The 25,368-nt window shown below is 37.0% G+C and overlaps 1 protein-coding gene across 2 annotated transcripts in view; it reads left to right on the top strand.

The window, feature by feature from the left end:
- Positions 1–20,888, top strand: part of sema3d (sema domain, immunoglobulin domain (Ig), short basic domain, secreted, (semaphorin) 3D) — a 100,285-nt gene extending 79,397 nt beyond the window's left edge. For both annotated transcript variants that reach the window (XM_057836902.1, XM_057836904.1), the window contains exons 10-18: positions 2,436–2,505; positions 5,575–5,719; positions 5,890–6,112; positions 6,657–6,745; positions 6,835–6,876; positions 10,502–10,659; positions 10,766–10,830; positions 10,899–11,038; positions 14,354–20,888. In XM_057836902.1, the coding sequence (XP_057692885.1) occupies positions 2,436–2,505; positions 5,575–5,719; positions 5,890–6,112; positions 6,657–6,745; positions 6,835–6,876; positions 10,502–10,659; positions 10,766–10,830; positions 10,899–11,038; positions 14,354–14,773 (1,352 nt within the window). In that variant the 3' untranslated portion in view covers positions 14,774–20,888. The remainder of the gene's footprint in view (positions 1–2,435; positions 2,506–5,574; positions 5,720–5,889; positions 6,113–6,656; positions 6,746–6,834; positions 6,877–10,501; positions 10,660–10,765; positions 10,831–10,898; positions 11,039–14,353) is intronic.
- Positions 20,889–25,368: the final 4,480 nt, after the last annotated feature.

Raw genomic sequence — 25,368 nt, 5'->3', positions numbered from 1 at the left:
GTCCTTAAAAAAATGGAAATATCAGCAATTTATATTTATTTTATCTATACCGATCTACTAAAGGGAAATAGACAGAAATAAAATAAATTTAAGCAATCTGGTATGCTCCAGAAACGATCTGTGCTAGCTTAAATGCTACATAATGCTAATATTTACCAGAAACTATGTGGAAATGCTAATATTTACCAGAAACTATGTGGAAATGCTAATGTTTACCAGAAACTATCTGGTAATGCTAATGTTTACCAGAAGCTATCTGGTACCAGAAGCTATCTGGTAAACATTAGCATTATATAGCATTTAAGCTTGAGCAGATTGTTTGTGGAACTAGCGCAGATTGTTTCTCGAGCTCACCAGATTGCTTAAATTAATTTTATGCTACATAATGCTAATGTTTACCAGATAGTTTCTGGTAAACATTAGCATTATACAGCATTTAAGCTATCGGACTTTTGCTATGCAAGTTAGCCACTTGTTGCAATATTTGTTGCAATTGGCTAACTTGTGTAGCAAAAGCCTGCTAGCTTAAATGCTATATAATGCGAAGGTTTAAAACAACGGAGTACCGCTAGCAACACATCACTTTTGCTCATTAATATTCATGACCTTTGCAATTGTTGCTAGGCTGGCCAACCCGCCGTTTGTTCCTAATAGTAAATGCATGGAATTAGTGTACGAACGAAATGTTTACTGAGCTAAACTTACTAATTCTGTCCGAAAATGATGTCCCTGGTACCAAATTCACTGGTAAAGATGAGGAAGAACATACAAATGTTCTTATGTGTTAAATGTTAAAGAGATGGCTTGAGTGTCGAGGGCTGAAAAACACGGGAAAAAGAGCTGACCTTATCCAGAGGTTGCTTTTTTATTGACACCTTTTTCTTGTGTGCATTGCCTTTCGCCACTGACAATGACATTATCCTGTTTCAACAATCTGTCCTTTACCACCACATGCCCTGTCTTTCTTATACATAATATCCTCTGGTTGTTTTACGTCTCTGACCGTTCTTGGGGGTCATTTACATGGCTATTTTTGTGTAGCGATCGCAAATGCTACTCAGTGACAGCCAACAAACACTTTAAATTTTTTCATTAATAACAAATTTTAATGCTATAATTATTTTGCACTACTCTTTTTTGCTCTATTTTTTTTTTTAACAACAGAAAAGGTAACAACAGTAGCAGTCAGATTCCATTTAAATATTTTTCGGTTAATTCAATGTCAGACAGAAGCACCACGGCAAAATGCCACGCTAAAAAATAAGGTAAAATATCAAAATGGCTTACCTCTTCATCAACAAAATGTTTACTGCATATGAAAGTGAATGGCTTCACCTTGCAGGCGTTGAGCTGGTCTTTTGATATCCGCACAAGTTAATCCATTCTTCACATTTTTTCCCTCTGAGTTTCTGGCTTCGGGAAACGTATAAAGAACAAATCATTCATACGTCATGATGTCTACAGTCCTTTCTACAAGTTCCATAGCAGCAGTGTTTACTCGGCATGTTCTTTTTTGAAAGAAAAAGTGTCTATGTTGACCCATTTCCGGGTTAAGAGGGCGACGTACGGTCTAAAAATAGCATTCGTGTGGTACGCTATTGGCTAACTTGCATAGCAAAAGTCCGCTACCTTAAATGCTATATAATGCTAATGTGTATCAGATTGTTTCTGGTGCACACTAGAAAAAATTCTTCCAGATTGCTTAAATTTATTTTATTTCTGTCGATGTCGCTCTAGGGGCTCTTTAGATATATCGTTATTGTATTTTTTTTTTTTAAATAAATAAATTTATTACATTAAAAATGCTTTTCACATTGGGTTGCGACAAGGATAAGGGAGGGAGAGAGGAAGCAACATAGAACATAAAATTGAATACATAGACGACACGGGGGCTACATGGTCAAGAACTAAGAAACACAATTACTCCAACAGACATCTAGCACTGTAAATGGCAGCCAATGAGTTAAATGAGTACCCTATAAGGGTAAGAAAAAATTAAAAACACGTAAATAAATCATAAATACATACATTAAATAATAATTTGTGTATGAAAGGATTAAACTAAAAATGTTTTGGAAACTAGTGTTTCGTAACACAATTTTCACCCCGTTAACAAGCCTTCGAAATGTTATAAAAGCATTTATAAGACAAGAGGCCCTTTCGGAGCTCTTAATTTATCGGAATCCAATATACATTCCTCAGAGAGGAATAAAGTAGTTCAAATTGCATTGAGCTTGACTTTTTAATATAATCTAATAGATTGCCTTAGTGCTATTGGTGTGATAATATCACGGTTATGAAAGCAGTAAATTTCAGGGAGCTGCCTGACTTAAACACAAATAAGATCCACAGTAGTAAAATGAAATACTGTACGTATTAGTCTTTCGCGAGCAACTTTACAGCATCTTAGTTAACACAGTGCGTCTTTCTTTTAGAGGACATTTTTATGCTTCCTACAAGGGATCCCAAGAACCCAACTGTGTATGCGGTCTTCACAACCTCCAGGTTGGTTCATCAATCACCCACACCACGTTTGTGAAGAAGCTCATGCTGAGAAAAACAGCAACTTGTCACATATAACTTTAAACAGTGTTGAAAACGTTTTTTGTACATTTTTAACAGTATTTGTCAATTTAGAAGCATTTTCAGTAGTTAAATTCAAACAGTAAGTGTTACATCTAAAGCTTAAATCATAGACTTCATAACCTATTGACATGACATGGGAAACGGGCCCGATTTGTAGGGGGCCTGCAGTATTTTCAAAAACTTCCAATTCAAATATTTTCAAAACCAAAGCTGCTACCGACCTAAAACCAAAACAGGCACCTACCTTAGCCATAAATGAGTCTCCATGAGCAGCGGCATCAGAAAATTCAAAGTCGTTCCCTTATAAAATCACGATATAAGTATAACACAACTTAAAGTCTCAGATTTTACACTAGATGCACAAAAATCACCAAATGCAGAGATAATCACATATATTTTCAGGATCAATACCAAATTTAACATATCATATTTTTACTGCAAGTTTTCAACAGCTAATAAATCACTCAGTTTAACATCAGAAACTTAATACTTGAGGAAAACATGCAGAATACATTATAAATAATATGTAAATAGATTATTATTAAATTCTATATTCAATCACAACTTGTTATAGAATAGAACAACCTTTTATAATCATTATACACTATATTGTGGTGACCCTTTGTTGTTTGACATAATTCACTTACTTACTTATGTGTCAATTTGGCCGAGCACGTTACCGGCTACGTCACAGTCACGTGACACAGACACTTAAGAGCCGTGCGCGTTCCGGCTGAGTTGAGAGTTCGGAGAGAGCAGCAGAGTTACAGCGGCTGGACACAGCAATTCGAGCTAACAAGACACTTAACATTGCATACCGCCACAATATACTGTTAGCGAATGAGGCTAGCGGCCACCTAACGTAAACAGAGCTTTTCTGGTGAAAATTCTTGTGAATAAATACGTAAATCCCCGAATTCTTCATAGATATGGGCATAAAACAGTCTCTATTCTTGGTTAAAAGCAAAGAAAACTGTGCAGTTAGCGTTTATTTTACATATATTGACCAAGTTCAATGCTACTATGTTAGTGAATGTGGCTAGCGGCCGCCTGGCGTAAAAGGAGCTTTTCTGGTGAAAATTCTTGTGAATAGAGACATAAATCCCTGAATTCTTCATAGATATAAATGTAAAACAGTCTCGATTCTTGGTAAAAAGCAAAGAAAACAGTGCAGTTAGCGTTTATTTTACGTATATTGTCGAAGTACAATGCTACTCTGTTAGTCAATGAGGCTAGCGGCCGCCTGACGTAAACGGAGCTTTTCTGGCGAAAATTCTTGTGAATAAATGCCTAATTCCCCGAATTCTTCATAGATTATGGACGTAAAACAGTCTCGATTCTTGGTAAAAAGCAAAGAAAACCGTGCAGTTAGCGTTTATTTTACGTACATTGTCGAAGTACAATGATACCCTTTTAGCGAATGAGGCTAGCGGCAGCCTGGCATGAACAGAGCTTTTCTGGCGAAAATTCTTGTGAGTGTGTGTGTGTTAAGTCCCTCAATTCTATATAGATATGGATGTAAAACAGTCTCGGTTCTTGGTTAAAAGCAAAGAAAACCGTGCAGTTAGCGTTTATTTTACATATATTGACCAAGTTCAATGCTACTATGTTAGCAAATGTGTCTAGTGGCCGCCTGGCGTTAAAGGAGCTTTTCTGGTGAAAATTCTTGTGAATAGAGGCATAAATCCCTGAATTCTTCATAGACATGGACGTAAAACAGTCTCAATTCTTGGTAAAAAGCAAAGAAAACCATACAGTTAGCGTTTATTTTACGTATATTGTCAAAGTATAATGCTACTCTGTTAGCCAATTAGGCTAGCGGCCGCCTGATGTAAACAGAGCTTTTCTGGCGAAAATTCTTGTGAATAAATGCCTAAATCCCCGAATTCTTCATAGATATGGATGTAAAACAGTCTCGATTCTTGGTAAAAAGCAAAGAAAACTGTGCAGTTACCGTTTATTTTACGTATATTGTCGAAGTACAGTGCTACTCTGTTAGCAAATGAGGCTAGCGGCCGCCTGACGTAAACTGAAATTTTCTGGTGAACATTCTTGTGAATAAATACGTAAATCTCCGAATTCTTCATAGATATGGGCGTTAAATAGTCTTGATTCTTGGTAAAAAGCAAAGAAAACTGTGCAGTTACCGTTTATATTACGTATGTTGTCACAGTGCTTCTCTGTTAGCGAATGAGGCTAGCGGCCGCCTGGCATGAACAGAGCTTTTCTGGTGAAAATTCTTGTGAGTGTGTGTGTGTTAAGTCCCTTGATTCTTTATAGATATGGATGTAAAACAGTCTCAATTCTTGGTTAAAAGCAAAGAAAACCGTGCAGTAATAATATTTAATAATTTAATAATAATAATATTTTGTCATTTGTACTTATTTTTCTGAATGTATTTTACTTATATCTTTAAAAAAATATTTAAAAAAGAAAGCAAAAGTAAATGTTTACATTAACTTAAATTTTAATATACATCCTATCTTCTTAAGTAGGTAAAATTGAGATTTAGTATGTGAGGAAATGAGGGAAAATAAAAATTAGGAGAAGGAGGTTGGGTTATAGCTTTTTTTTTTTTACGTTTTATTTTACAAATCATTGAAAAAATACAATTTTGAATGAAAATAAATTTTTTAATGCGTTATAGAAATAAGTGTGCCAAAACAGTTTTCTTTGCATTTCAGTAATTTTAGGAGGTTTGACCCCCTCCCCCACAAAAAGAAAAGAAATAAATAAACAAAATTTCTGGCGACCTTAACGTCGGGGAGTTCTGGCAAGAAATTCTAGCCACTTTCACCCCTGACTTGCATATGAATATATTAAAAAACCTCTATTATTGATAGTTTAATAGCTAATATTCACACTAGTATTTAAACATTTCAGCTACAAGTTACAAAATGTGACTGTTTTTTTTTTTTTAGCATGAGCCACTTTACAAACTTAACCCCATTATTATTGTTATTTTAAATATGGGTCTCATTTCCAAAGCTCCATTTTCCGGGGTTCGGCAGTGTGCGTGTACAGCATGGCTGACATTAGGGCGGCGTTCAACGGGCCCTACGCCCACAAGGAAGGGCCGGACCACCGCTGGGTCGAGTATGAGGGGAGGATACCCTATCCACGTCCTGGAATGGTGAATAACTCATATCATAAACAGCTGTAAATTAAAATAACCCCTTTATTACCATTATTTGAACTGTGCAATGGATTGGATGTCTATCACTAGCAATTAAACAAAAGAAAAACTTTTTGTAATAAAACTGTATAACATTTGCTTATATATTGTATATGTCGTTTATTTAGTGCCCTAGTAAAACCTACGATCCTCGCATCAAGACCACCAAAGATTTCCCTGATGAAGTGGTGAGCTTCATCCGCTACCACCCGCTGATGTTCCGCTCCGTTTACCCGCTGAGCGGCCGACCCATTTTCACGCGGGTCCGAGTGGACTACACCCTCACCCAGGTGGTGGTGGACCGAGTTTTAGCAGAAGACGGACAGTATGAGGTCCTATTCCTTGGGACAGGTGAGTTTGGGGTTAGTGACAGTTACTTCTACCACCAGAGGGCAGTAAATCCCAAAGAAGTTATGGGCAGTGTTGTCTCAGAAAACAAATGAAAGGAAGATGTAATATACAGTACTTTAAAATGTAAATTCAGTACCACTAGGGGGAGCCCGCACCTCATTTTGAACGGAGATTATAATGTAATTGTGTCATGAGCGGTTTATAATTTCTATCACAATGAATAGCATTGTTACATTTCTGGATTAAGAACCTCAAAAGGCTTGAATTTTCTTTCACAACAAATGTTGAATCTGTTTAGCGCTTGGATTACAGCTAAAGAGCTTGACATTTCTTCCACAATAAATAGATGATTACATTTCTAAGTACTTGGTTTTGGATCAAGCGGTTAAATAACTTTTGACTTTTTCTTCTCAATTATCGACAACAATACTTTAAATAGCTTCCCATTAATTAAACAAAAACGATCATAAATGCTTAGGGTTTGGATTGTTGACAATATGCTGACATTTCATTCACAACAAATAACAGTGTTTGACTTTTGCAGATGTTGGCACAGTCCTAAAGGTTGTGAGCATTACCAGAGACCAGTGGTCTACTGAGGAAGTTGTGCTTGAAGAGCTTCAAGTGTTTCAGGTTTGATGCCAGAGGAACACACACAACTGACACACTCAGACACTGAAATACAAAATGAATGTGCTATTTTTCCCCCCTTTTTTTCACAGGTTCCCACTCCAGTACTAAGTCTGGAGATTTCTTCTAAGCAGGTTAGACGTCATTTCGCATCTTGATTCTGATTTGCTGAATGTTGATGCCCCAAAATAAAAAAATGTATTTTTTGCTGTACTGGTGGTAGGGAATCTTGGAGAATAGCCCTTTAATGCCTGCAATATGAAGCAATTGTCAGAGAATCACAAAATTTGAAAAATAAGGTCTTATGAAACTTTTTTTTTCAAATTTGTAAAAAAAGAAAAAATATATATGTACGTGTGTGTGTAATAAGCGCTCTAATATCTATAACCCTTGCTAAATCCTGTTTTTTTTTTTGTTTTTGTTTTTCTCATGGAACCTGCAGAGGCATGAGTTGACTTGCATCCATTATTTATTTATTTATTTTGAGGAAAGATATTTCAAAATACAGAATAAGTCTCAAAATCATGAAATTCTAAGTGTATCAAATGTGATACATTTGGCAAGAAAGGGATAGAACAATAACAAAATACTTTAGAAAAATTTTGGTGTCAATTACTATTTTTTCATTTGAGAAGGTGGGAAAATAACATTTAAATCAGAAATACAAACTTTGATTTCATTCATGTATTTATTTTACTAGAGCTGTCAAAATTATCGCATTAACGGGCGGTAATTAATTTTTTTATTTAGTCACGTTAAAATATTTGACGCAATTAACGCACATGCCCCGCTCAAACAGATTAAAATGACAGTACAGTGTAATATCCGCTTGTTACTTGTTTTTTGGTGTTTGGCGCCCTCTGCTGGCACTTGGGTCCAACTGATTTTATGGGTTAGTACCATGAGTGAGAATGGTGTAATTATTGACATCAACAATGGCGAGCTACTAGTTTTTTGATTGAAAATTTTACACATTTTAATAAAACGAAAACAATAAGAGGGGTTTTAATATACAATTTCTATAACTCGTACTAAGATTTATCTTTTAAGAACTACAAGTCTTTCTATCCATGGATTGCTTTAAGAGAATGTTAATGATGTTAATGCCTTCTTGTTTATTTATTGTTATAATAAACAAATACAGTAAAGTACTCATGTACCGTATGTTGAATGTACATATCCGTCTTGTGTCTTATCTTTCCATTCCAACAATAATTTACGGAAAAATATGGCATATTTTATTGATGTTTTGAACTGCGATTAATTACGATTAATTAATTTTAAGCTGTAATTAAAATTTTTAATCTTTTGGCAGCCCTAATTTATTTACATCTCCAGAAATTCTAAAATTGGATAAGGTGTTGAAAATTATAGTTGCACACAGGCACAGTTTTGGAATAATTCCAATTTCAAATTCGGCTTTTAAAGAGCAACTGCCTATTTTGCCGGGAAACTTAAAAAAAAAAAAAAAAATGTGTGCAATTGTGACCTAAATGATCCAAAATGTGATAGCCACATTTGTAGATGCCAGGTCTCAGTTATATGGCAGAAAACACTCAGGTGACTTGAAGTTCTGCTCTGAGCCCACCAATTTGGCTACATTTCAAAATTGTCCAATATGTGTGATACATCATTGGAAAGCTTAAAATCTAAATTTTCTGGGGGAAGAAACATTTTGAACAGGAGGGCATTTTAAAAAATAAATAAATAAATAAACAGCAAAACCCTAACTGGAGGTGAGACCATGAAAGAGCACAAATAAAGACGCCATGATTTTAAGGAGACATTGTCGCGTACTTACCTTGTTTCAATCCAAAAACTGTATGACCGAGTGTCGAGACACAGCTGTGAAAGGCCAAAGCCGGATTTATTTTTACTTTTTTTTTTTTTTTTTTTTTTTTGGGGGGGGGGGGGGGGGGGTGAAACATGGTTGTATAACAAGGGTCGCGATGCAAAAATCGCAGACATCAAGGAGTGGTCGGGATTTTTTTTTCATATATTTACCCTTTTAAAAGTTTTTTTTTTTTTTTTATTTGATCAATTATCATCTAACGTATCGGAGAAATGTCTGCAAAAATGCCATATGCCAAAAAAATGCAGCATGCCAAAATCCTTATTGCCACACACCAAAAAAATACAACATGCCAAAATCCATTTTGCCACATACCAAAATCCATTTTGCCACATACCAAAAAAATGCCACATACCAAAAAATGCCACATGCCCAAATCCATTTCGCCACATACTAACAAAATGCAACATGCCAAAATCCATTTTGTCACATACCAGAGAAAAATGCCACATCTAACAAAAAAAGCCACATACCAAAATCCATTTTGCCATATACCAAAAAAATGCCACATACCTAAATCCATTTTGCCATATACCAAAAAATGCCACATACCGAATCAAAATGCAACATGCCAAAATCCATTTAGCCACATACCAAAGAAAAATGCCGCATACCGACAAAATGCCACATACTAAAATCCATTTTCCCATATACAAAAAAATGCCACACATCAACTCAAAATGTCATATACCAAAAAAATGCAGTATGCCAAAATCCATTTTGCCACATACCAAAGAAAAATGCCGCATACCAACAAAATGCCACATACCAAAATCCATTTTGCCATTTACCAAAAAATGTTTGCCATATACCATAAAAATGCCACATACCAAATAAAAATACCACAGACCAAAAAAATGTAACATGCCAAAATCCATTTTGTCACATACCAGGGAAAATGCCACATACCAAACTCCATTTTGCCACATACCAAAACAATGGAACATTCCAAATAAAAATGCCACATACCAAAAAATTTCAACATGCCAAAATCCATTTTGCCTAATACAAAAAAAAAAACCACATACGAAAAACCATTTTGCCGTATACCAAACAATGCCACATACCAAATCAAAATGCCACATACCAAAATCCATTTGCCACATCCCAAATCAAAATGTCTCATACCAAAAAAAATGCAACATGCCAAAATCCATTTTGCCACATACCAAAGAAAAATGCCGCATACCAACAAAATGCCACATACCAAAATCCATTTTGCCATATACCAAAAAAAATGCCACACACCAAATCAAAATGCCACATACCAAAATCCATTTTGCTACATACCAAAAAAATGCCACATACCAAAAAATGCAGCATGCCAAAATCCATTTTGCCACATACTAAAAAAAAAGCCACATACCAAAATCCATTTTGCCATTTACCAAAAAAGGTTTGCCATATACCAAAAAATGCAGCATGCCAAAGTCCTTTTTGCCACATACCAAAAAAAAAAAAAACAATGCAACATGCCAAAATCCATTTGGCCACATACCAAATAAAAATGCCACATGACAAAAGCCATTTTGAAATAAACCAAAAAAATGCCACATACCAAAATCCATTTTCCCACATACCCAAAAAAAAATGGCACATACCAAAAAAAAAAAAAAAAATGCAACATGCCAAAATCATACCAAAGAAAAATGCCACATACCATAATCCATTTTGACACATACCAGATAAAAATGCCACATGCCAAAAGTCATTTTGTAATATACCAAAAAAAAAAAAAGCCACATGCCAAAAGCCATTTTACCACATACCAAATACCACTTTTCAATCTCGGCCTTGCTGCAAGTTTGAACATTTGTTTTTTCCATTTGTTCTGGCTTATTGAGTTTTTGTCCCCTTTAACATAAATGTGAATGTGTGAAATCTGTATGCTGTCTTTGCTTTTGTAGCAACAGCTGTACGCGGGTTCCAGCGAGGGTCTGGCGCAGCTCTCGCTCAGCAGATGTCATCTGTACGGCCAAGCCTGCGCCGAGTGCTGCCTGGCCCGAGACCCGTATTGCGCCTGGGACGGTCACACGTGCTCCAGATATGTCCCTGCGTCCAAGAGGTGAAGGCTTTCAATGGACAATCAGTCCTTTTTGACACTCTTGGACGTCCATCACCGTCACTGGCAGCGAAGGAGTTAAGATTTTATTTCACTTTTCTTGATCTAGGAGAGCAAGGCGACAAGATATCAAGCATGGAGACCCTGCTAGCCAGTGCTGGGATACAGAGGACAGTACGTAGACTGCATTCCTAAATTGTAGAGTTGTATTGAAGCACACTGGATGACGTTTTTTTTTTCAGGTCTCGGCGTGGGACATGTAGATGAGCGGAATCTCTTCGGCGTGCAGAGCAATTCAACGTTCCTGGAGTGCATCCCCAAATCTCAGCAGGCCCAGATCCGCTGGTTCGTTCGCAGGACTGGATCCGAACATAGGGAGCAGGTAAAAAATGGTTTCAAAGTCACTTTTTACAAGAGGTCTCTAATTCCAGCACAGAACTTCACAGAATTAATGAACCGTCCAAGCATCCAGAAGCGTCGTTTCTCATTTTAGTTGAAGTCTCGTATCTGATTTATTGGCGGTTAGAGTCCTGAATTCCGACACAAATCACATTAAAACAGATCCTAAGGGAAGATTAAAGGAGCTCTTTGACTCGAGACGCCAATCACTTCTCAGAGAGACGAAGCAAAAACTCCCAGTAGGCCGCCGTGTCGTATAATGCAATAAAAGGGAGGAATCGGGAACCTGCGAGTTCCTTAAATACTGTAGAGTTGTCAGTGATTTTCATGAGTCTCTTGGGGCTTTGGGGAGTGTCAAGCTGCAAGGACAAAAGGAAAACTGCAGTTCGTCATTGATTGGAAATTAATAATTAATTAATATAATTAATAATAATAATTAATTAATAATGACCCATTATAGACTTCATAACCTATTGACATGACACGGGAAACGGGGCCTATTCATAGAGGGCCTATTTTCAAAAACTTCAAATATTTTCAAAACCAAACCTGCTACTGACCTAAAACCAAATGACGGACCTACCTAAGCCATATATGAGTCTCCATGAGCAGCGGCATCAAAAAATTCAAAGTTGTTTCTTATGAAACGCCGATTAATTATTTTTTATTTAAGTATAGCACAACATAAAATGGCTATAAAAATCTCAGATTTTACACTAGATGCACATAAAAATCACCAAATGCAGAGGTAATCCCAGGAAGCAGACCAACATTGAAAAGATGTTGAATCAACATTCCGCTGTTGACCATGTATCATTGAATCAACGTCACTTTTGTACCCTCAATTAATGTTGTTTCAACGTTGAAATCCTTATAAAACCTAAACGTCATTTCGACTATTAATAATATTGGAACAACGCTGAATTAATGTTATGTTTTCGACCAAAACGCCCGCTCATCCATAATTCAATGACTTTTCAATCATATTTTCCGGTCAATCATAAATGAACTATTTGTCAACATTAGTCCATCAACTATAAAACAATGTTAACCCAACCATCGCCTGACATACCATAGAACAACGTTGTTTCAACGTCACTTGACGTCGAAAATTTCGATGTCAATCATACTGATGGTTTTCATGGAAAATCAACGTTTATTCAATGTCTGTCTGCTATCTGGGATCACCTATATTTTCAGGATCAATAGCAATATTTAACATATCACATAGGTTTTTGACCAAAATAGCAACTTTTTTTTTTTTTTAATTTACTGAAAGTTTTTAACAGCTAATAAATCACTCAATTTAACATCAGAAACTTAATACTTGAGGAAAACATGTAGAATCAATTATAAGTAATATGTAAACAGATTATTAATACATTTTATATACAATCACAATTTATTATAGAATAGAATAGCCCTTTATAATCATTATACACAACAGTATATACTGTTAGTGAATGAGGCTAGCGGCCGCCTAGCGTAAACAGAGCTTTTCTGGCGAAGATTCTTGTGAATAAATGCTTAAATCCCTGAATTCTTTATAGATATGAACGTAAAACAGTCTCGATTCTTGGTTAAAAGCAAAGAAACCTAGCAGTTAGCGTTTATTTTACGTATATTGACAAAGTACAATGCTACTCTGTTAGCGAATGAGGCTAGCGGCCGCCTGGCATAAACAGAGCTTTTGTGGTGAAAATTCTTGTGAATAAATGCTTAAATCCCTGAATTCTTTATAGATATGGACGTAAAACAGTATTGATTCTTGATTAAAAGATAAGAAACCGTGCAGTTAGCGTTTATTTTATGTATACTGACGAAGTACAATGCTACTCCAGTGCCCTCCATAATTATTGGCACCCCTGAAAAAGATGTGTTTTTTAGCTTCTAATAATTTTTCACACAAAAATACACACGGTCCCAGGCTTAAACTGGGACCGTGTGCTTTGGTCAGATGAGACCAAGATTGAGCTTTTTGGCAACAAACACTCTAAGTGGGTCTGGCGTGCCACAAAAGATGCGCATGCTGAATAGCACCTCATACCCACTGTGAAGTATGGGGGTGGGTCTATGATGCTGTGGAGCTGTTTCGCTTCCAAAGGCCCTGAGAACTTTGTTAGGGTACATGGCATCAGGAATGCTCTGAAATACCAGGACATTTTAAATAAAAAACTGTTGCCCTCTGCCCGAAAGCTGAAGATGGGTCGTCACTGGGTCCTTCAGCAAGACAATGACCCTAAACATATGGCCAAATCTACACAAAAATGGTTCACCAGACACAAAATCAAGCTCCTCCCATGGCCATCTCAGTCCCCAGACCTTGTTTTGTTGGCAAAAGGGGGTTGTACAAAGTATTAACACCAGGGGTGCTAACAATTGTGACACACATTATTTGATATCAAATATTTTTTTCTTTTTGTGGGATTTTTTTCCCAACTAAATGAATGCACTTGTATTGAAGGTTGGATTTTTCTCTTTTTTTCCATTAAGGTCCCATATTATTTGAATAAAAAAAAATATTAGAAGCTAAAAAACACATCTTTTTCAGGGGTGCCAATAATTATGGAGGGCACTGTATGTTAGCAAATGAGGCTAGTGGTGTAAAAGGAAAATTCTTACGAATAAATGCTTAAATCCTCAAATTCTTCATAGATATAGACCTAAAACTGTCTCGATTCTTGGTTAAAAGTAAACTATGAGGCTAGTCAGTTACGAAAATTAGCCGCCTCCATGTGTAAACAAAATTCCTGCGAATAAATGCTTCAATCACGCATGCATGGTACAAAAAATTATAATAATTACCTTGAATCCTCGAACAAATCACTCCTGAGACAATCCTTCCTGTACAACTTTCGTAGTTAAATCCATTCGTAAGTAAATCCAAGCTTAAATCCTACATGAGCGTGTGCCGTCTTCGGCTATTACTAAATGAAGCTTGGCCCCCTCTGATAAGGCGTCGCGCAAAGAATGGCGAAGTGACACGTCAATGGTGACGATGTCTTCAATAATATTACAACCTGTCACATTTTGAATCTTAACTATCTTACAAAACTTGTTCCGAGGTGTGAACATCCCTATTTAAAGTTTGATGCAGCATCGCAAGTTATACAACTTTGTCGCTGTATTCCAACCCTTCCAGCAAAAATAAGCGGGTCGCGACAAAACTTGTGACTTTATTTGTTGTTAACAGGAACTCAAAATAGGGCACTAGATTACAGGGAGACAGTTTCCCTGACAATCATCTTGGAAAATGTTCACCCTAAATTCTAACAGTTATGTCATCTTCTGCTCACAGGTCAGGCTAGACGACCGCGTTATACAAACCGACAGAGGCCTACTTATTAGATCCCTGCACGCGTCCGATGTAGGCGTATACGAGTGCGAAGCCCAGGAGCGCACTCACTTCGCACACACTCTACGCCGGCTCACCCTACAGCTAGTCCCGCACGGACAACTGGAGCGAAAGTCCAAAGCCACCGAGGACCCGACGACTGAGCTACGTCAAGGACGCCGTTACAAAGACTACCTGAGGCTCATGAGCTCCCCCGTGGGGTCCCTGGAAGAGTACTGCGACTCCCTCTGGCTCGAGAAGAGGCCGTCTAAGGCCCGCGGTCGAGCCTTGGGTGCAGGAAAATGGAAACACATGCAGGAAATGAAGAAGAATCGGAACAGGCGGCATCATGGAGAGAAGGAAAGTGTGACTGACAAACTGTAGGGGAGCTAAACGAGAGAAGACTGTAAAAACAGTCGAGACCCAAAAATGGAAAGGTTCACAGTTGAGAAAATATTTAGCCATTTTTGCGGACTCTATATTTTTTTACTCTGGTGTAAAAGGTTCCACAAATACAAAACGTATCAGTTCAGATGGATTTTTTCACGAATTGATTGTATTTATTCAAATGTTGAGATTCCCCAAATAGGTACGGACATTGCTGCATGCCTTGAAGAAGTAGCATCACATGGTGGACAGCAGTACATGCTGAAAATTATGACATTTTCTCACATTTAGTGCCGCATCAGTGTTTAAAATGTGGTTTGAAAATTTTAGTCACATTTTTTGCACGTTTACATTATTTAGCAATTTAAATATTTATTTATAAATGACAATTATTAGACTCAAATGATTAAATCTAGAACTAACTTAAATCTTTAATCTAAATCTTAAATGTAAATCTTACATATATATCTAAAATCTAAATGTTAAACATATTTCCTTAATCTAAATGTTAAATCTAAATCCTAAATCTAAATGTTAATTAAAAATCCTTAATCTAAATGTTAACTCTAAATCTTAAATATAAATCTTAAATATAAGTAAATCTTAAATCTAAATGTTAAATCTAAATCTTAAATGTATATTTTTAATATATATCTTAAATCTAAATCTTAACTATATATCCTAAATGTAAATCTTAAATATAAATCTCAAGTTGAAATCGTAAATGTAAATTTTAAATCTAAATCCTAAATCTTGAAACGGGTGAAACTAAATATTTATGTAATAAGTAAATTCATATGACTGGTGACAGGGAGTAAAAAAATAAATATTTAGTTTCACCCGTTTTAAGATTTAGATTTAAGATATACATTTAACATATATATTTAAGGTTTACGTTTAAATATAAGATTTAAATTTAAGATTTATATTTAGGATTCATATTTAAGATTCAGGATTTAGATTTAACATTTACATTAAGGATTTCAATTTAAGATTTAGATTTAAGATTTAAGAATTAGATTTAAGATTTAGATTCAAGATTTAGATTCAAGATTTAGATTTAAGATTTAGATTAAAAGTGCAAAAAAAAGTGACTCTAACATTTTCACACATTTTAAACACTGTGCTGCGTTAAATGTGAGAAAATGTCGTCATAATTTTCAGCATGTGCTGCTTTACAAACTGTGCCTCATATTCGTCAGTCAATTCCATTGCTGCGAAACCAGAATGTGTGCTTTAGTTGGAAAAGTTGTTTCAGTAGCAAATCAGCATTGTAGAGAACACTAAAACTTTATTGCATTCTTTCAATGGACAACCTCAAGAGCTGCTGATGGAGGTCTTCAGTTAACCTAGTTCAGTGTTTTTCAACCGGTGTGCAATGGCACACTTTTGTCCTGTGAGAGGTCGTCAGGTGTGTTGTGAGAAATTATCAAATATCGTTGTTTTTTTTTTTTACATTGTCAGGCAGAGTTGCAGTTGGAATGAAGGAGTAGGTAGAAGGTTGCGGTTGTGTTTAAGAACTGCTCAGATTTCTAGCCATCAACCACCTCGCTGTTCATGACAATGTGGACCCTAGCATGTCTACTGTCAGGCATGAAAATGGGTCAGGGGTTAAAAAGGTGAGAGGCGATTTTTTTACTAATTTAGCAATGAAATTTTTGATGACGCTTATTAATTCACAAAAACATTTTATAACAACAATAAATCACAAATAAACAATGAGGTCAAATGCTGATAGCATTAACTAGTGCAAAAGAATGAAATGAAAACAGATTCACAACACTGACTTTGCCTTTCCAACATGATTCAAAACAATTCTTAAAAAAAAATTCTATGATATCTTTTAAGTTTTTAAACAAAATAGCAACTTTTTTTTTATTTACTGCAAGTTTTCAACAGCTAATAAATCACTCAATTTAATACCAGAAACATAATACTTGAGGAAAACATTCAGAATCGATTATAAATAATATGTAAAAAAGATTATTAATAAATTGTTTATACAATCACAACTTATAGAATAGAATAGCCCGTTACAATCATGATACACTATATACTGTTAGCGAATGAGGCTAGCGGCCACCTAGCGTAAACAGAGCTTTTCTGGCGAAAATTCTTGTGAATAAATGCTTCAATCCCTGAATTCGTCATAGATATGGACGTAAAACAGTCTCGATTCTTGGTTAAAAGCAAAGAAACCATGCGGTTAACGTTTATTTTACGTATATTGTCGAAGTACAATGCTACTCTGTTAGCGAATGAGGCTAGCGGCTGCCTGGTGTAAGCAGATCTTTTCTGGTGAAAATTCTTGTGAATAAATGCTTCAATCCCTGAATTCGTCATAGATATGGACATAAAACAGTCTTGAATCTTGGTTAAATGCAAAGAAACAGTGCGGTTAGCGTTTATTTTACGTATATTGACAAAGTACAATGCTACTATGTTAGCGAATGAGTCTAGCGGCCGCCTGGCGTAAACAAAGCTTTTGTGGCAAAAAATTATTGTGAATAAATGCTTAAATCCCCTAATTTTGTATAGATATGGACGTAAAACAGTATAGAGTCTTGGTTAAAAGCAAAGAAACTGCAGGTAGCGTTTATTTTACGTATATTGTCAAAGTACAATGCTACTCTGTTCGTGAATGAGGCTAGCGGCCGCCTGGCGTAAACAGATCTTTTCTGGCGAAAATTCTTGTGAATAAATGCTTCAATCCCTGAATTCGTCATAGATATGGACATAAAACAGTCTCGATTCTTGGTTAAAAGCAAAGAAACTGTGCAGTTAGCGTTTATTATACGTATATTATCGAAGGACAATGCTACTCTGTTAGCGAATGAGGCTAGCGGCAGCCTGGCGTAAACAGAGCTTTTCTGGCGAAAAGTCTTTGTGCTTTTGTTGCCTCGTTTGCTTGCTGTTAGCCACATATTATTCAGAATGGACTTGGGTGCAGGCTCGTCTTCTGGCTCCCAATATAAAAAACTTTCCAAAGATGTTTGTTTTTCAGTTATCTTTGCCAACGTGTGGGTTTATTATATCCAGGAACTAATCTAAACTAATCACCTACGTCATTATCGAAGACAAGCGCACATAGATATTAAACAATAGATGCTAGCTGCTAGCTCCAATGGATTTTAATGATGACTTCCTATCCAGTTTTATTACTATAAAAATTGACTACCGTAATTTTCAGACTATAAGGCGCACCTGACTGTAAGCCGCCACGCACAAAATTTGACAAGAAAACAGCATTTGTTCATAGATAAGCCACACTGGACTATAAGCCACAGCTGTCCTCAGTGTAAAATGGGATATTCACAACAACAGATATTAACCGGTAACGCTTTATTTGACGGTGGCGTTATATGACTGTCATAAGACCAAATCAACCACCATGAAGCTTTGAACTAATTGGCTGCAAAGCTTTATTGTTTGAAGAAGCTTCAAATGGCCATCCCTGTTCCCTTGGAGGAGACAGTCAACCTCTTCTGCCACCTGCTGTCAACACTGTTATTGTCCAACATGCCTCCTAGCATGCATTGCAGCACTCCAGATGTAAATAAATCAAAAATTCATGGTCTGTGCTAATTATTTATTAAGTTTGTGTTTGAGTTGTTTCATTAATTGCTAGTTATGGTATTTGGTAACACTGTATTTGACAGTGGTGCCATAAGACTGTCACTAGACAATCATAAATATGTCATGACACTGTCATGAGGATAGGCGTTACGCAAAGAATGACGAAGTCACACGTCAATAGTAATGAAGTCTATTGGAGTACTAACAAATAACACGCTGGTGCTGCGCGTCATGTACTCTTAAAGATTTTGTTTCCAACCGCTGGTCGCCCTACCCAAGATGGCCGCCAGCTATGCACGCCACCGTAAATAATGCAGTGCTTGTCGCTCTTCCCTAGACAATAATCATATTCTTCTGTGTAGTTCAATAATTTTATCACTTGTATATGTCCAATTAATTTGAAGTGGAAGTCTGATATCGGAATCTGCATTGGACATCAGGAAAAAAATGGTATTGGTGCAACACTAATAATGATCCAAATTTGAAAAATTAATTATATAATATTTCTCAGTTTGTATTGGTTTTATGCATGAGCAGAGGTGGGTAGCATAGCCAAAAATTTTACTTAAGTAAGAATAGCGTTACTTTAAAATAATATTACCCAACTAAAAGCAGTCATCCCAAAAATGTACTCAAGTAAAAGTAAAAAAGTATTCTGTGAAAAGTATACTCATTGTAAGCAGTTACTCATTACTTGTCCTTTTTTTTTTTTTTTAATTAAACAATGGTATATTTTTTCCTTAGCACAATGTCATCTATATGCACTGTTATTATTAAACGGTACTATAATCTATTATATGACCTTTTTAAGGCCAAAAAACCCACAAAAATCATCTATTTTCAACTGTAAATATCTACAGAAATGAAACATCACATTAAATTGATTTAAAACGATCCCAACTCCAGTTTTCTAATGTCTATCAGTGCCAAATACAAACTGGGAAAGAGGTTGAAGTTTGAGTAAGGTTGACGGCAGCGCTATAGCTGAAATAGTTTATATTTTACAGCACTTTAAAGACAACACGTGATTGAACATGCCAGCATGATCATAGGACTTTTGACTGCATGTGACTGAGTAATGAGGGGCACTAGACCAATTAACAGGTCGGCAAGTCACCATCGTAATAATATATATCAGCACTGTCATAGAATAATTCCCTTGGTCATTTTTTGCCCGAATTTTCAAAATTGTTCGTAAATAAAAAAGAATAATTTAAAAAAAAATCAATTGGTTCATTTTTTGTTTCCTGTAAAAGCTGAAAAGACAAGCAGTGCTTTAAAGACATACTATGATTAATCACACCGGCGTGATCATAGGACTTCCAACTGCGAGCTTGTGTGTGATTATGTGACTGAGTAATGAGGGGCTTTAGACTATTTAACAGGTTGACAAGTCAACATCGTAATAATATACATCAACACTCTAAGAGAACAACTGCCTAGGTAATTTTTTACCTGAATTTTCAAAATTGTTTGTAAATTTTAAAAAAATCATCAAATAAATCATCAAATGGTTGATTTTTTTACTTCCTGTAAAAGCTGAAAAGACAAACGATGCTTTATAGACGTACTGTGATTAATCACACCGGTGTGATCATAGGACTTCCAACTGCAAACTTGTGTGTGGTCACGTGACTGCGTAATGAGGGACACTGGACCAATTGACAGGTCGACAAGTCAACATCATAATAATATATATCAACAGTCTCATAGAAAAATTGACTTGGTATTTTTTTTTTACCAGATTTTTTAAAATTGTCCGTAAATTAAAAAAACAAAAAATCCCCCAAAAATTATCAAATGGTTAAAATTTTGCTTCCTGTAAAAGCTGAAAAGACAAACGGTGCTTTAAAGACATACCATGATTAATCACACCGGTGTGATAATAGGACTTCCAACTGCAAGCTTGTTTGTGGTCATGTGACTGTATTGTTACATCTGATTGGTATAAAGGAGTCATGTGGTTATTTTTGCGCCACTCCGCTGGTGAAGCCACTGTTGGCATCTCTGGCAAAAATTTAATTGTAAAATCTAATATGTAGAATGAAGAGGTAAAATAACCACAATAGCTTAGCCCAAAGTAGCGGAATAAGAATCGCGTTTCTTCTTCACAAATCTAATCAAGTAAAAGTAAAGCACTCAAGTATATGTAATGGAGTAAACGTTTTAAACATAAACATTACTACCCACCTCTGTATATGATTTGCATGTTTTTAAATGAAACTCCTGAAATAAATGGCATTTTAAACAATATTCAAATTCACTGAGATGTACCTGTACACACATGTAGTCAAATTAATGCTTTCTCAATAGACACGTAGGCTCTGATGTCAACCAATATTATATTTTTGTACTGTCACGTTTTGTTTTTGTTGAAACTATTTAAATAAATGTCTTGCGTGTGTAAAATGTGAAGGTCCTTGTCATTTGTAAATAAATGGACGAGGTGTGCGCTTTCTATAGCATGGCGGCTTGAGAATTGGTGCGTTGGACTTTTTTCCAGGTGTCCCGATATAGCAAAGCAGGTCCCCGGATACTATATATCGGGATGATTCAGAACCAGCTGCTCTCTTGTTTACTTTTAAAAAATGAGCAAGAGAAAAGTTGCTGTATACAGTGGGGTAAATAAGTATTTAGTCAACCACCAATTGTGCAAGTTCTCCTACTTGAAAAGATTAGAGGGGCCTGTAATTGTCAACATGGGTAAACCTCAACCATGAGAGACAGAATGTGGAAAAAAAAACAGAAAATCACATCCTTGATTTTTAAAGAATTTATTTCCAAATTAGAGGGGAAAATAAGTATTTGGTCACCTAAAAACAAGGAAGATTTCTGGCTGTCAAAGAGGTCCAACTTCTTCTAACGAGGTCTAACGAGGCTCCACTCGTTACCTGTAATAATGGCACCTGTTTTAACTCATTATTGGTATAAAAGACACCTGTCCACAACCTCAGTCAGTCACACTCCAAACCCCACTATGGCCAAGACCAAAGAGCTGTCAAAGGACACCAGAGACAAAACTGTAGACCTGCACCAGGCTGGGAAGACTGAATCTGCAATAGGTAAAACGCTTGGTGTAAAGAAATCAACTGTGTGAGCAATTATTAGAAAATACAAGACACCTGATAATCTGCCTCGTTCTGGGGCTCCATGCAAGATCTCACCACGTGGCGTCACAATAACATGAACGGTGAGCAATAATCCCAGAACCACACGGGGGGACCTAGTGAATGACCTACAGAGAGCTGGGACCACAGTAACAAAGGGTACTATCAGTAACACAATGCGCCGCCAGAGACTCAAATCCTGCACTGCCAGACGTGTCCCCCTGCTGAAGCCAGTATACATCCAGGCCCGTCTGTGGTTCGCTAGAGAGCATTTGGATGATCCAGAAGAGGACTGGGAGAATGTGTTATGGTCATATGAAACCAAAATACCAAAATACAAGAACTTTTTGGTAGTAACACAGGTTCTCGTGGATGGAAGGGCGTTGAAGATGAGACATGGCTGGGTCTTTGAGCATGACAATGATCCCAAACACACAGCCAGGGCAACAAAGAAGTGGCTTCGTAAGAAGCATTTCAAGGTCCTGGAGTGGCCTAGCCAGTCTCCAGATCTCAACCCCATAGAAAATCTGTGGAGGGAGTTGAAAGTCCGTGTTGCCCAACGACAGCCCCAAAACATCACTGCTCTAGAGGAGATCTGCATGGAGGAATGGGCCAAAATACCAGCAATAGTGTGTGAAAAGCTTGTGAAGAGTTACAGAAAATGTTTCGCCTCCGTTATTGCCAAAGGGTACATAACCAGTGTTGGGCACGTTACTTTGAAAAAGTAATTAGTTACATTACTCACTATTTCTTCCAAAATGTAACTGAGTTAGTAACTGAATTACTCTATAGTAAAAGTAACTAGTTACCAGTGAAAATAACCATTTCCGTTACTTTAAAAAGAACTTGTTGTATGTCAAAGAATTTGAAATTTTGTGAGCAGTATTCGAGTCAGTGGAATAGAGAAGAACAGACAGGTAGTTAACTTGCTAGGTGCTTCAGCAGATTTGAATTGCTTACCACAGAGGTCGACAAAAGCTTTGCCCCGGGACATAAATTGCACATTACATGCAGGTTCTTTCCTTTAATTTCGACAAACTTGAAATAGTGTCTATATCTCCACCTCTTAAAGTACAATTTTTCTTCTGAATGCTCTGCCATCCCGACCCTGTGCATCTGTTTTGCGTGTGTGTGTTTGCCGCACGCGCTGTTCCGGTTTGCTTGTGAAATCACCAGCTCTGATTGGCTTACCACGACACATGACTCTAACCCTCAGCCAATCACAATCACTTCCATCGCATCTCTTGAGGGTCTGCATTTAGGTAGGCTAGTTTCCCGACAATTCACGTCACCTTCAAAGCGTCTGCCGTCCTCAAGATGGAAGCAGAATTATTGCTGGCTGACAGTGGGAGATGGGAACGAGGCTAGCATCAAGTGTAGCAAACACAGAAACGTTACCAAACTTTGGAAAGCATTGTCTTATTGAATGAGCAGGGACAAACAGCTTGGAGTCAGAAGTACGTGCGCTATTCTCGAACCTGAACGCACCCCAAGTCTTGGACGACAAATCAACAGAGCAGAGAGTCGACTCGACACGGCTGGTAGGTTCTTCAATTTATTCAGAGTAAGTAACGCACCGCTTTTGACCGTCAGTAACGGTAACGGCGTTGTAACGGCGGAAAAAGTAATTAGTTAGATTACCCCGTTACTGAAAAAATAACGCCGTTACGTAACACTGTACATTACAAAGTATTGAGATGAACTTTTGGTAGTGACCAAATACTTATTTTTTATTTTATCATACTTATTTTTATTATTAAAGTCTTTAAAAATTAAACAATGTGATTTTCTGGGGTTTTTTCCACATTCTGTCTCTCATGGTTGAGGTTTACCCATGTTGACAATTCCAGGCCTCTCTAATATTTTCAAGTGGGAGAACTTGCACAATTAGTGGTTGACTAAATACTTATTTGCCCCTCTGTATGTGAAAGCATGTGATCGCATCGAGACTTCGAGTAAACTGATAAGCATCTTCACGTGTTATACAAACGTAAATAGTATGGAGTCGGCAGTGTGCGTGTACAGCATGGCTGACATTAGGGCGGCGTTCAACGGGCCCTATGCCCACAATGAGGGGAGGATACCCTATCCACGTCCTGGAATGGTGAATAACTCATATCATAAACAGCTGTAAATTAAAATAACGCATTTATTACCATTGACGGTTATAGACGTCCAGTACATTTGAACTTGGATTGGATGTCTATCACAAGCAATTAAACAACAAAGTAATAAAACTGAATAACATTTGATTATATACAGTGCATTGCAAACGTATTCGGCCCCCTTGAATCTTGCAACCTTTCGCCACATTTCAGGCTTCAAACATAAAGATATGAAATTTAATTTTTTTGTCAAGAATCAACAACAAGTGGGACACAATCATGAAGTGGAACAAAATTTATTGGATAATTTAAACTTTTTTAACAAATAAAAAACTGAAAAGTGGGGCGTGCAATATTATTCGGCCCCTTTACTTTCAGTGCAGCAAACTCACTCCAGAAGTTCAGTGAGGATCTCTGAATGATCCAATGTTGTCCTAAATGACCGATGATGATAAATAGAATCCACCTGTGTGTAATCAAGTCTCCGTATGAATGCACCTGCTCTGTGATAGTCTCAGGGTTCTGTTTAAAGTACAGAGAGCATTATGAAAACCAAGGAACCAGGCAGGTCCGAGATACTGATGTGGAGAGGTTTAAAGCCGGATTTGGATACAAAAAGTTTTCCCAAGCTTTAAACATCTCAAGGAGCACTGTGCAAGCCATCATATTGAAATGGAAGGCGCATCAGACCACTGCAAATCTACCAAGACCCGGCCGTCCTTCCAAACTTTCTTCTCAAACAAGGAGAAAACTGATCAGAGATGCAGCCAAGAGGCCCATGATCACTCTGGAGAACTGCAGAGATCTACAGCTGAGGTGGGAGAGTCTGTCCATAGGACAACAATCAGTCGTACACTGCACAAATCTGGCCTTTATGGAAGAGTGGCAAGAAGAAAGCCATTTCTCAAAGATATCCATAAAAAGTCTCGTTTAAAGTTTGCCACAAGCCACCTGGGAGACACACCAAACATGTGGAAGAAGGTGCTCTGGTCAGATGAAACCAAAATTGAACTTTTTGGCCACAATGCAAAACGATATGTTTGGCGTAAAAGCAACACAGCTCATCACCCTGAACACACCATCCCCACTGTCAAACATGGTGGTGGCAGCATCATGGTTTGGGCCTGCTTTTCTTCAGCAGGGACAGGGAAGATGGTTAAAATTGACGGGAAGATGGATGCAGCCAAATACAGGAACATTCTGGAAGAAAACCTGTTGGTATCTGCACAAGACCTGAGACTGGGACGGAGATTTATCTTCCAACAGGACAATGATCCAAAACATAAGGCAAGGCAAGGCAAGGCAAATTTATTTATACAGCACAATTCAACACAAGGCAATTCAAAGTGCTTTACATCACATGAAGACCATAAAAATCACATTTAAATCAACACAACGTAAAAACCAAGAAAGCCAAATCTACAATGCAATGGTTCAAAAATAAACGTATCCAGGTGTTAGAATGGCCAAGTCAAAGTCCAGACCTGAATCCAATCGAGAATCTGTGGAAAGAGCTGAAGACTGCTGTTCACAAACACTCTCCATCCAACCTCACTGAGCTCAAGCTGCTTTGCAAGGAAGAATGGGCAAGAATGTCAGTCTCTCGATGTGCAAAACTGATAGAAACATACACCGAGCGACTTGCAGCTGTAATTGGAGCAAAAGGTGGCGCTACAAAGTATTAACGCAAGGGGGCCGAATAATATTGCACGCCCCACTTTTAGGTTTTTTATTTGTTAAAAAAGTTTAAATTATTCAATAAATTTTGTTCCACTTCACGATTGTGTCCCACTTGTTGTTGATT

The sequence above is a fragment of the Corythoichthys intestinalis genome, chromosome 5 (assembly GCF_030265065.1).
Source record: "Corythoichthys intestinalis isolate RoL2023-P3 chromosome 5, ASM3026506v1, whole genome shotgun sequence".
Taxonomy (NCBI): Eukaryota; Metazoa; Chordata; class Actinopteri; order Syngnathiformes; family Syngnathidae; genus Corythoichthys; species Corythoichthys intestinalis.
The sequence above is the reverse complement of the archived record's forward strand: the minus strand, read 5'-3'. Positions and strand labels throughout refer to the sequence as shown.